Genomic DNA, 12,951 nt, shown 5'->3' with positions numbered 1-12,951 from the left:
CATGCACTCTTAACTCCAAAATGCTTTTTTTAATTTCAAAATTTTTTGCGAAATTTTCTTTTTAATTTTTCTTTCTTTCTTTCTTAATTCTTTAATTTTAATATAACAGGCTTCGTAAAAAAAAAGAATTCACAAACTTGGAAAATTAAAAAAATATAATAGAAAAAAAATTCAAGTCGACAAATTTTATAGGATTCAAAAAAGAAAATATAATTTTGGTTTAGAAAAACCACCAAATTTCAAGGAGAAAAATTTTCAATTAAATTACTCTATTTTCATCGAAAGAAATAAAAAAAAATATTAAAAATTTTATTTGAATATAAAATTTAAAATTATATTTAAATTCAAAAAAAAATCAATACAAAAATCTAATTACAGAAAAGAATTGTGAAGCCTGTTTTTTCCAAAAATTTCATTCCGGTTTTTTCCCCCATTTTTCAAATTCTATTGCAATTTCTTAATCACGTGCTCTTATGCATTTTTTTTCTTCATTAAAAAAAAAAATAATAAAATTCCAATTAGGAGTTGAAATTCTATGGCTTTTGGGATATGACTTTACTGTACCTAGGTGGATATTCTTGAGTGGCATGACCACGAGTGGACGGCCTAACATATTCTGCCAGCTAGACTTCAAGAAATTAATTTCGCCTTTGAATATGTCAATCATGAGCTCATAGTCCGATGCGATGTAGAAGCGGGTCATGTCTGTCAACTGTTATTTTTTTTTTTTTTTGATGCAATAATAAACAAAAAATCGTTTGTGAGCAAAAGAAAGTCAACAATTCATTATATTCTCAATATTTCATACGAAGACAAAAGAAATTAAAAAAAAAAAATAATTTCAAATAAATGAGAGAAAGAAAAAAAAAGAATAAATAAAAATATTACAATAGAAGGTGTTCAAAAAGTTTCAAACCTCTTGAGTTTTCAAAAATTGAAAACAAAAATGAAAATTTTGAAAACAAATTTCCATAAGGTATAAAAATTTTTAAACATCCTTTTCAACTAATAAATAAAATAAAAATAAAATACGTAAAATCAATAAACAAAATAAATAAAAAAATTAATAAGATTAGTGGAAAATTTTACCTGCGGTGTAAAGGCAAATATTTTGTCGTGTAGGGAATATAATTTACTGGTACTCAAAATTCCCACGTCTCGTGATTTTCTTCCGGACAATCCCAATTTTTTATTTCTACCTAGAATCGTTAAATTACTTTTATTATTTATTTTTAAAATTTTTAATTTAATAATTAAAAATTTGTTTATGTAAAAAAAAATGTTTTTCTCTATTAAACCTAAATATGTGTAAAGATGACTGAGAACTTTCGCCGGTTGAACCTCAATAGGTGCGACTTCGGCGATCGTTTGAACATGAATATCGTGTTGTGCAATTTTTTCACGAATTTCCGCGTCTTCCGCAAGAATAACAACTTGAACAACGACATCCGGTTTTTTTTCACTACACAATCGACGATTCAGTGGATCCAATTCGCCAACTGCCAGGAAACCCTTGAAAATAATAAATAATAGATAAATAAATTGCAATTTATTTAATTTTATCTATTTTTGTAAATTGTATTTTAAATGTTGATAATTATATTTTTAATTCAATTAAAATTCTAATATAGAAAAATAATTGAATAACAAATGAAAAAAAAACAATTTATAATAATAAATAAATTAATTGTTTTGTTAAATACACACTAACTTTTACTTCCTTCAAAGGAATTTATATTTGCTATAAAAAAAAATTAATCATAATAAAAATTAAATTATTACTAATTATTAATCAAAATAATTAGTTGAGAATAATTAATAAAAATTTTTTGACATTGAAAATTAATGATAAAAAATTGTCTCTTACTTCTTGGAGCAATTTTCCAAGAATATATAAAGATTGCGCCCACATAAAAGGACATCGTCCCAATGCTTCTCTCTCTTGACTTCCAGGTTCTGCATATTCTGCAGCCACAGTGTCATTGGCAACTGCATATAATTCCGGAACAAGTCTCATGCCATCGTCAGTTTTTGTCGTTATTTTTTCCAATTGTTTACTATATTCCGCGACAAGTTCCTTATTCCCTTGAAAGCAATAGTCAAGTATCAAATAGCAAAAGAAAAGTGGCCATTCACATTCAATATTCTCAAACATTCGCAATTCCCACGGCTCATAATATAATCTGAAAAAAAAAATATATTTTTCAAAAAATACCAGAATCAAAATAAAAAATTTTATTAATTCCTTCTGAAAAATATGTAATATTAATTAAAAAATGGAATTCTATAATTAATTTTAAAAATATTTTCAATTATTTTGAAACATTTTCTTAAAATTTAATTACAAACATTTTTATTTTTGATAAAAAAGAAAAATTGGGCAAACCTATTGGGATCCTCTTTTGGTGTACGATGACCATCGCGTAAAAAACGTTTACATCCATAGCGTCCTTGTAATTTTTTTGTAATTGTATCGCGTGTCAATTGTATTAACGATGGTTCATCAACGGCAAAAGCAGGAAAACTGATAATTGACAAAAGACCACTGTCAAGTTCCTTTGAATTTGATTCCCTTGGCAGCATTGATTGTAAAACTGCTTGACATTTTTGTGCCTCATCAGCGAGAACATGAATCACCGATGTTGGTCCACCTCTTGCACCAAAAAGATCTAATTCATTCATTGCTTCCATTGCCGCTTTTGCCATTCCAATGCTACTTGCATTTAATTCCGGTAGGCCATGATTTGTTTTATCGCCACGTTCCCACATTCCATAATCGGGAGTGCAATACGCTGATTCAATGTAAAACACCAAATTTTGAATAAACGCCACCTAAAAAAATTTCCAAAATAAAAAAAAATTAGAATAAAATTAAAATAAAATTAAAAAAAAATTCACCTCATCCAAATTGAAAACCACTTGTAAACCAGAAGCGGTCATTTGTGCTAAAATCAAAAGATAGAGGGAGATTGCATCAATTTGTAAATGACCCCATTCACCATCGCCAACAACACTTTGTCCAGTTGATGAACTATATTTTGCGTGCAATGCATCTAATGAATTTTGTGTTGTTTTAAATTTTTCAACTTTATCCTTTTGTTGCATCATTGCCATTAAAAGGCCACGCATTAATTTAACACAACTTTGTTCGAGTTCATAGGTTTTTGCACGATCCTCATCGGCGTCGGCAATTTTTTTATAAGCCATTGATAGACCCCAAACGGCAAGAATTGTATAGACATTATCGCGAATCCATGCATGATTATTGTCGGGACTTGCTGGAAATAATCCCGTCACTGGATGTTGATGATGCATTATTATTCTTGCAACTGTACGTTGATAATAGTCCAGGCGAACGCCTGAATTACTGCGACTCCTCATTTTTTGTATTTATTTTTTATTCACCTTCAATTATATCACTGGAAAAATAATTAATAATTAAAAAAAATTAAATAATTTAAAAAATATTTAAAAAATTATATATGTAATAATAAAATGCTTGATCTGTCCTAACTTGAAGTTGGCCTTTTCTGATTTCACGTGTTTTTTTTTGAATAGTAATCTTATGACTTGTCAAATTTTGACAATTCTTTTTCTCATTTTTGCCAAAGTTGTATAATTGTGTTTCCAAATTTCGGAATAAGTTTCTTTAAAATTCCAAATTCGAAAATTCAATTCACGAAGCTGAAGTACACAACGTTTACCAACGAAATTTTTTTTAAAGTTGTATATTCATTCAAAAATTGTATACAAATACAAAAAATTTATGATGAGAAAAAAGATGCGCCAGGAAATTTCGTACAAGATAGTAATTTGAAAAAAATTTATTTTTAAAAATTAATTTTTAAGGTACCAGGGGCCAATGAATACCTATTAAATATTAATTATAAAAACACAGGCCTCGAATCAACTTAAAGACACAAAAAGTCGTTTCAGTCGATTTATATTCAAAAAAAAGTGGATTTGTTTTTTATTTTAACAAAAATATTTTACAGATTTTTAAATAAAAAAATTTTTTTTTTTTAATAATAATCCTTTTCGAAGGGTTAAAGTTGAAATTTTTAGAAATAATTAAATTTCAAAAGATATTGTTAATTTTCAAAACAATTATTAAATTTTACAGAACTAAAAATAATTTATCAAACAATTTTTGGAAAACATTTTTTAAATTTAATTGAATTTTCAAAGATTTAAAATTGAAATTTTTGAAATTAATTGAAACTTTAAGTGTTTTGTAATTAAAATTTTAGATGATTTCACTAAAAATTTATTAGAAAATGAGGGCAAAATACAATAATTTGAAAATCATTTTTAATTGAAAAATGGTTTCAGATTGTTGAATTTTCAAAGAATATTATTAAAATAGTTAAAAAATAATTGAATTTCCTTAGAGTTATAATTGAAATTATTAAATTTCAAAAAAAAAATTTTCGATGGACAATTTTAGAAACAATTAAATTTTAGATGCTTTTAAATTCAAATTATTGAAAATTCAATTAATTTTGAATTGAAATTTCAGAAAATAATTGAATATTATTTAATTTTGAATTGAAAATTTGGAAAATAATTGAATTTCAGTTTAAATTTTGGAAAATAATTGTACTTTAGTTGATTTTGAATTGAAATTTTCGAAAATTATTGAATTGAAAATTTGGAAAATAATTAAATTTTAGTTGATTTTGAATTCAAAATTTTGAAAATAATTGAATTTCAGTTTAAATATTGGAAAATAATTGTAAGTACTTTAGTTGAATTTTAGTTGATTTTGAATTGGAATTTTCGAAAATTATTGAATTATAGTAGATTTTGAATTAAAATTTTTCGAAAATTATTGAATGGAAAATTTGGAAAATAATTGAATTTTAGTTGATTTTGAATTGAAAATTTTGAAAATAATTGTAAGTACTTTAGTTGAATTTTAGTTGATTTTGAATTGAAATTTTCGAAAATTATTGAATTGAAAATTTGGAAAATAATTAAATTTTAGTTGATTTTGAATTCAAAATTTTAAAAATAATTGAATTTCAGTTTAAATATTGGAAAATAATTGTAAGTACTTTAGTTGAATTTTAGTTGATTTTGAATTGGAATTTTCGAAAATTATTGAATTATAGTAGATTTTGAATTAAAATTTTTCGAAAATTATTGAATTGAAAATTTGGAAAATAATTGAATTTTAGTTGATTTTGAATTGAAAATTTTGAAAATAATTGAATTTCAATTTAAATTTTAAAAACGATTGAATTTTTATTGATTTTAAATTAAAAATTTTTAAAAATAATTGAATTTCAATTTAAACTTTAAAAAACAATTGAATTTTCATTGATTTTAAATTAAAAATTTTTAAAATAATTGAATTTCAGTTCATTTTGAATTGAAAATTTTGGGAAATAATTGAATTTTAATTGAAATTTTGGATAATAATTTATTTTAAGTTCATTTTTGATTGAAAATTTAAATAATTAATTTTGAATATAAATTTTAGAAAATAATTGAATTTTATTTCATTTTAAATTGAAAACTTGGTAAATAATTAAATTTTAAATTGAAAATTTTGTGGATAATTATTGGATTTTTAATTGATTTTGAATTAAAATTTCGGGTAATAATTGAATTATAGTTTATTTTGAATTGAAATTTTTAAAAAATAATTCAATTTTATTGTGATATTTTTTTTTGTAAATTATAAACAATTATTAAATTTCATAAAAATTTTAATTGAAAAAATAATTTTGATATAATTGAATTTGTGATGTATTTAATTAAAATTATTAAAAATAATTAATTTAGTGAAGAATCATTTTAGTTCAAAATTTGTTAAATAATTGAAAAAGATCTGAAGAAGATCTACATTTTGTACTAAAAAAATGTATTTTATTTACATTTTTTTTCAAATGTAAAAAAAATGTCGCATTTTATTAAAATAAGTCGATAAAAGTCGTATTTTTGAAAAAAGTCGGAAAAAATCGTATAATCCGAGGCCTGTAAACATATAATTTTCATTATTATCATTTAATATGTAATAATATTCTAATAAATTAAATTATTATTGATAATATTAATCTTTAATTTCTTTATAACAAACAATTAAATACTCAATTTGGCGCGCGTTTAATTTTGCTAGTTAAAAAATAATTAAATAATTTAAAAAATATTAAAAAAATAATTAATAATTAAATTAATTTTTAATTCATTCATTTATAGTCTATTTTTATTATTTTTATTTTAGTAGATTTATTTAAAGTTATTTATAATTTACATTGAGATATTAAGATTTTACAATAAAAAAATAGATAAATAATTTTAAAAAAAAATGTAAAACTAAAAGTAAATGAAGAAATAAATCTTAGAAAATAATAATATAGTAGATAAATAATTTAACAAAGAAAATATAAATACAAATACTTAATAGTAATAAAATAAAAATTATTATCTTATTTTCTGATAGCAAATATCTTTAATAATTTATTAAATAGAGAAATTAAATACTTTTTTAATTACATGTACCTATGTACAAAAATAATAAGAATAAAAAATAAAACTTGTTTCAATAAATATTGCATTATTAATTAATAAATTGTAAATTTAGAATAAAAATATAAATCCCATTACAATTATAACAAAACTATTTTATATCTAAAATCTATTTTTAATTTACGAGGTCAAATTTTATATATACATATACATTTAGATTGGAAAATTAGTTTTTAAAATAACAAATAAAAATAATAAAAGAAAACAATTTTCCAATAGCAAAAATATGATACAGAAACGATAATTTGAATTTTTTTAATATCTATTTTGAGGTTAGAAATACCTTATTCAGAATAATTATCCCTGAAGAATGTCACCAGATGAAAATTGAATGAATAAATTATTTTTACACGAGTTGAACATTATAATTTGCACTTCCGACAATTATTTGTCAAAATTCATTAAATTATCACATACATATTAATTAACACACGAACAATTAAATGACAAGTATGCACATGTACACGACAAAAAAACACTAATACTATTACGACAATGTTAAACGAATGTCAACTGCGATGTCAAAAACACGAGAGACAAAATTGATCTTGATCCGAAATGAGAAAAATCAGTATTATAGTTGATGATAATAATAATGATTTTTAATCTACTTTTAATCTTTTGAACTGTACTAGATTTTTTTTAATAAAAAATTTCATAAGGAAATTAAATTGAAGAGTTGATAAATAATATTTGTATTATTACACAATTTGTGTTTTATTATTAGAATTGAATAATATAGCACAATTTATTATTTTAGAAAAATATTTTGTTTGCACAAAATTGTTTACATTAAGATTAAGAGTTATTATTTGAAATTATTTTCAAATTAAATTTTCAATTTTTTTGAAAACATTCAAGGTATAATAATAAATTTAATTTATTTACATTGTTGTTTTTCTTTTTAATTGAAAAATATTTTAATATCAAAATATCAGGGATGGGTTGCAATAAATTGGAAGTTTTAGCTTAAGCTCGCCTCACATTCCAAAATAGAGGGTCTTGAAACAAGAGGGATTCTATTTATAAAACTTACGTATTTTACGTAAATTACAAAAAAAAATACGAAAAACACGACCCAACTCTGTGTTGCATACTTTTGCATAAGAGGAATTTACACAGTATTTTATTTGTATTATTTTTTATTTAAAAATAAGACAATGATTAATATTACATATTAAAATATATAGTGCACTTGTTATAAAATTGAATTATTAAAAAATGTTTATAAAATAAAATAAGAACTAGTTTTAACTAGTTTATTTTTCTAATAACTTAGAAAAAATAGACAATAACCACATTGTTTTCACACAGGTAAATTTTATATATATATATATATATATACATATTATTTTATTGCAAAAATTTTTTTTGGGAAAAATTAATTATTGTAAAATTCATTTTCGATTTAGAATTACAAAAAAAACATATGGAATAAATAGTAATTAAAATTAAAAAGGGAATAATAGTAATTATGTTATTAAAATTACCTTTAATTTTTTAATTTCTTCAATATAAAATATATGATCGAAGTGATAACATATATTTTATTATCGTTCTTTTATCTAGTTTTTATGATGATTACACGAAATTCTAAACTCAAATTAAAAAAAAAAAAAAGTGATGACAAATGTTAAATTCCCACGCACGATATTTGTGGGAAAAAATGATATAAAAAAAATGCAAATTTTAATTTTTTATGTTTTCTTTATTACTTTCGCATTATTTGAAAAATAATCTCTTAAAAATTTTTTCATCATGATAAATTTACTCTAATGCTTCTTTTTTAAAAAAAAATATTGTCTAATTTAAATTTAAAAATTATATTTAGCAATTAAATTATCTGATTTAAATATTAATTAAATTTGATTATTTCCAAATATTTTTTATTTTCAATAAAAAAGTTGTTATTTATTCAAAAAATTAATTTTTTAAAACAATTTTCTCCAATTTTATAATTTTGAAAATTAAATTAAATTTTTCCAATTCGAATTACGAAGCTGAAGTACGCAACGTTTATATAAACGATTTTTAAAGAAATAATTTTTTAAAATGAAAAATTCTATAATTTTTTGCCTAAAAAATATTTTTTTATAATTTGTTGATTAATGAAAACTTCAAGAAATATTTTTTAGGAAAAAAATTATAGAATTTTTCATTTTAAAAAATTATTTCTTTAAAAATCGTTTATATAAACGTTGCGTACTTCAGCTTCGTTTCGAATTCAAATGTTAATTATATTATTAAAAATTTTTTTTTTAAGTAAAACTTTGTAATAAGTAAATAAAAAAATAAATCTATAAAATCTGTTTTTCTTTTTTTAGGTGTAAAAAAAAATTCTTGCAATGAATTTTTATCCAAACGAATGTTTTATTTGCAAGACAAAAAAAAATCTACGACAATGTACACGATGTCAAATGATTTCATATTGTGGCAAAAAACATCAGGATGAACATACAAATCATAAAGAATTATGTAAAGCAATTGTTGATCAAACAAAAATAATGAAAGTCATTCATCTTTATGAAAAATTTCATAAATCAAATATCAATGATTGGTGTAAAATGAAAGAAAATTTTCATCAAATATTTGAAAATAAACTTGGACGTTCATTATCATTGAATGAAATTCAAATGTTATATTTTCCACGTTCATGTTTTATTTGTCATCAATCGAAACAAGAATTACTCATTAATTGTCCAAATTGTCCATCATTAAGTTATTGCAATGAACATAAAGATTTACGTCAACAACATATTAATGAATGTGGTATTTTAAGTCGTACACAAAATTTTGATTCAAAAAAAATTAAAATTCATGAAATTTTAAAAATTGCACAATTAATTGTTGAACGTATTTTTTTCGATGACAATAATAAAATGCCAAATCAACCAAAATCAATGGCACAATTATTACAACATTATCCAAAACCAACAATTGATATAAATGAATTGACAAAAATTTCCATCTCTGATATATTAACATATCCATTGACAATATATAATGGATTTTATAAATTAAAATTTATAACAATGGAAAAATTGACAATTTTTTTACATCAACAATTACAAGAAATAAATGAAATATTATGGGAAATTATTTTACATCTTATGCAAGATTTAAAAATATTACAAATTATTATTCACGGCTCGAATGATAATGTGAAAATTATTGACACATGCAATAATTGTAAGAGAAATAATAAAAAATTAATAATAATAACAATGAAGAATTATGAAAAATCATTAATTATATCTGATGTGATTGTTAATTTTTGTTTTGACAATCAACAAGACACGTCGATAAAAATGAAACGTATGGAAAAAATTGATGAAAATAATATTAATCTTTATCAATTATCTAAATGTCCAATTATTTATTCTGGTTATAAAGAAATTGAGATAATTCGCAAAAATTTAGAAATTGATTTATCAAAAATTATTATTCATTATGATGGTGTAAATAAATTTTGTAGTTTACAACAAAGACGCGATTGTCGAACGGAATTAAATTATGTGATTAATTCGAATATGTTAATATTTCAATATACACAAAATTCTCACGATAATACAAATTTAGTGAAGAAATATAGAGATGAATTTTTGAATGATATGAAAACAATGGAAATTATTGAAAATAAAGAAATTAAAGAAAAAATCACAAATTCACCAAATGATGAATTGAATTTAAAAGAAAATAAAATTGACAAAAAATTAACAATTGATAGTGAAAATAAAACAAAAGTAATTTTAATGAGAAAAACTGATGCAATACATTTATCAATAAATGAAAATAAAAAAATTGTTTCATTAACAGAAAAAAAAATGGAAATTTCATTAGAAAAGATTGATTTAGCAATAATGAAAAAATTATCAAAAAAAACTGAAGATCAGAAAGTAAATCAAATACAAAATACACCTGAGAATTTATTAAAAATGAGGAATATCATTCTTCTTCATTTATTCAATGAAAAAAAATTAGCAACACAAAATTCATTAAAGGAAAATAAATTACAAACATCAATATTTGAAAATAATGTTGAAAATTCAAATCCAAGCAATAGTGAAAATTTATTGAATGAAAAGAAAATTGAAAATTCATCAAATGAGAAAAATATGTTAGAATTAATTTTCAATCATGATGATTTGAATTATTATGAAATTGATTCTTGTCAGGTTTGTCATTTATCACGTGATTGTGTACCGTGTACACGTTGTAAAATAATTTCCTATTGTAGTGATAGTCATCGACGTGAACATTGGACGAAGCATAAGGATTTTTGTAAAGTTATATTGGGAATGCTAAAAGAAAGCGGTGGTACGACACTTTATGATAAATCAAAAACAAATTATATGGATGCATGGATTAAGATAAAAGTGAATTTTCTCGTTAAAGCACAAACAAAACTTGTCAGACAACTTTTCGATTATGAAAAGCAAGTGATACTTTTTCCACGAACATGTTTCATTTGTCACGAGAGCGATAGAAGTATTTTGAAAACATGCGAATGTGGAGTAAGTGTTTTTTTTTTTTTTTTTTTTACAAATTTTGACAAATTATTATTTTAATAAATTTTCTTTTTATTTTCAGACAAGTCTCTGTAAACAACATAAAAATAATTCAACGCATAAAAAAATATGTTCCGATCTTCAAACAGCTGTAAAATTTGAAAAAATGCAAAAACTTTTACGTCAATATCCAAAACAAAATTATTATTTGTCACGATTGCCAGAAAATGCCATGGAAAATATATTGATTAAAAATAAAATTAAAAAATTACCAACTGGAATGACGGCATTTATTGAATCAAATTCTATTAAAGAAATTGGACTATCAATTTATGGAGAAAATGATAAATTTAAAAAATGTTTAATCACAGAATATTTTTCACGACCATTAACAGCACTTTATGCCATTGAAAAACTTAATATGCCTGTGAAAAAATCATTAATTATTCATATTATCGGTGCAAGTAAAAATGATCTTTTATATAATTCTTATTGGGAAATTCTCTTACATTGGCTAATTGATTTAAAGGAAATAAAAATTCATTTTTTTGGACCGAAATTTGATGGAAATTATTGTATAAATAATGAATTATGCAATTCCTGTAAAGCAATGGATAAAAAATCATTTCAAATTTATTGTTATTCTATGAATTATCATGAGTCTTTAAACAATAAATCAATAGTAACGAAACCGGATATTATTTTTGGTTTTAATTTAAATTTACACGAGAGCGATTATGGAATTTACGAATGTAAATGGAAGGAGACGTTTTGTGTTTTAAAAAATTATATCAATATTCCTTTTATAATGACATCAGAAACTGAAAGACGAGGACAAAAAGATCATGAAAAATTATGTTCATTTCTTGAAAAATCAGTGATTTATGATTTTTTCCAAGAAAATCCCTTTGCTTCGTCAATAATGATGCGTGATTTTGAAACTGAACAATTGAAAAATCCAAATAAATTTCTTCTCATCTATAAACAATTTTACAAAACGCCAAATAAATCTGCAATAAGTTTAGAGACAAAAAATGAATCGTTTAAACAAGAATCGGAAATTTTAAATAAAAATTTGATTACAAAAAATGCAACACAAATGCTTACAGTTGGCGAATTGGAAAAAATACACGAAAAACAAATGGAAGAAGAGAAAGTAACAATGGAAAAATTCAACGAATCATTGATGCAAACGGAAATTAATTCAGAACATTTAATTAAAAAAACAAAACAAATAAACGAACAAATTGAAAATTTGCCAAAAAGTCAAATAGAAATAGAAATGAAAAAATCTCAAGAAACAAATGAAAAACTAAATATTAAATTATCAGAAAATAAATTAAAATCGCAAGTAATTACAAAGAAAGAAGAAGAGGAAAAAGATGATTTGAAAAATTTCAAAACCGACGCATTTATTGAAGAAAAAAAAAATTTTTCTGAGAATTCATTAGAAAAATTAAATACATCTACAACTAAAACGATTTCAATGGACAGTTTAATGAATACTATTGAGGAATTGAATCAAAGTTCATATATACAAAGAAAAGAAGAAGCCAAAAGACAAGTAGAGTTTCTAAGAGAAAGTTTTATTTTTATACATGAAGAAACTTTAAAAATGAAACAAGAAAATTTACGTCTTCGTGAGGAAAATAAATTACTTATCGATATACGCAGTGAAATTGAGGAAACTCTTAAAAAATTACTCGAGAAAAAAAATTGTCAAACCTGTGATAATTGTCAGAAATAAGTTGTAGAACATATTTAAAAAAAAAAAAAAGAAATTGATTCTTAATTATTTTAAGAAAACTCATCTAATTTATCTTCAAGAGTCATCAATATTTTGTAAGATTTTTGAATTTAGAAAAAAAAAATATTTAATATGAAACTTCTTTTTGTATTATAAAATATC

General features: G+C 22.2%; 2 protein-coding genes across 6 annotated transcripts in view; one reads left to right on the top strand and one right to left on the bottom strand.

The window, feature by feature from the left end:
• LOC127281106 (probable phosphorylase b kinase regulatory subunit alpha) overlaps positions 1 to 12,951 on the bottom strand; it is a 79,820-nt gene that overhangs the window by 7,460 nt on the left and 59,409 nt on the right. For 2 of the 5 annotated variants that reach the window (XM_051304613.1, XM_051304616.1), the window contains exons 1-6: positions 6,818 to 7,228; positions 2,899 to 3,419; positions 2,387 to 2,832; positions 1,868 to 2,183; positions 1,299 to 1,512; positions 1,090 to 1,199 (exon numbers count right to left, since the gene is read on the bottom strand). In XM_051304613.1, coding sequence (XP_051160570.1) covers positions 1,090 to 1,199; positions 1,299 to 1,512; positions 1,868 to 2,183; positions 2,387 to 2,832; positions 2,899 to 3,381 — 1,569 coding nt within the window. In that variant the 5' untranslated portion in view covers positions 3,382 to 3,419; positions 6,818 to 7,228. Of the gene's footprint in view, positions 1 to 564; positions 713 to 1,089; positions 1,200 to 1,298; positions 1,513 to 1,867; positions 2,184 to 2,386; positions 2,833 to 2,898; positions 3,420 to 6,817; positions 7,231 to 12,951 lie in introns of those variants that run through there. The other 3 variants (XM_051304614.1, XM_051304617.1, XM_051304615.1) reach the window with 3 other exon arrangements.
• LOC127281104 (uncharacterized) lies at positions 7,631 to 12,798 on the top strand. Its single transcript, XM_051304608.1, has 3 exons — positions 7,631 to 7,848; positions 8,859 to 11,048; positions 11,125 to 12,798. The coding sequence occupies exons 2-3, from the start codon at positions 8,880 to 8,882 to the stop codon at positions 12,787 to 12,789; spliced, it is 3,834 nt and encodes a 1,277-aa protein (XP_051160565.1). The 5' UTR covers positions 7,631 to 7,848; positions 8,859 to 8,879; the 3' UTR covers positions 12,790 to 12,798.

This window comes from Leptopilina boulardi, unplaced genomic scaffold, assembly GCF_019393585.1.
Source record: "Leptopilina boulardi isolate dan_hultmark-lab unplaced genomic scaffold, ZJU_Lbou_2.1 LbouV2_266, whole genome shotgun sequence".
Lineage (NCBI taxonomy): Eukaryota > Metazoa > Arthropoda > Insecta > Hymenoptera > Figitidae > Leptopilina > Leptopilina boulardi.
The sequence above is the reverse complement of the archived record's forward strand: the minus strand, read 5'-3'. Positions and strand labels throughout refer to the sequence as shown.

Excerpts from the sequence above, each read along its gene's own strand:
- LOC127281104 (XM_051304608.1), top strand. The coding sequence starts at position 8,880 with ATGAATTTTTATCCAAACGAATGTTTTATTTGCAAGACAAAAAAAAAT. Across the intron at positions 11,049-11,124 it reads TGAAAACATGCGAATGTGGA|ACAAGTCTCTGTAAACAACA; the intron begins GTAAGTGTTTTT and ends TTTTATTTTCAG.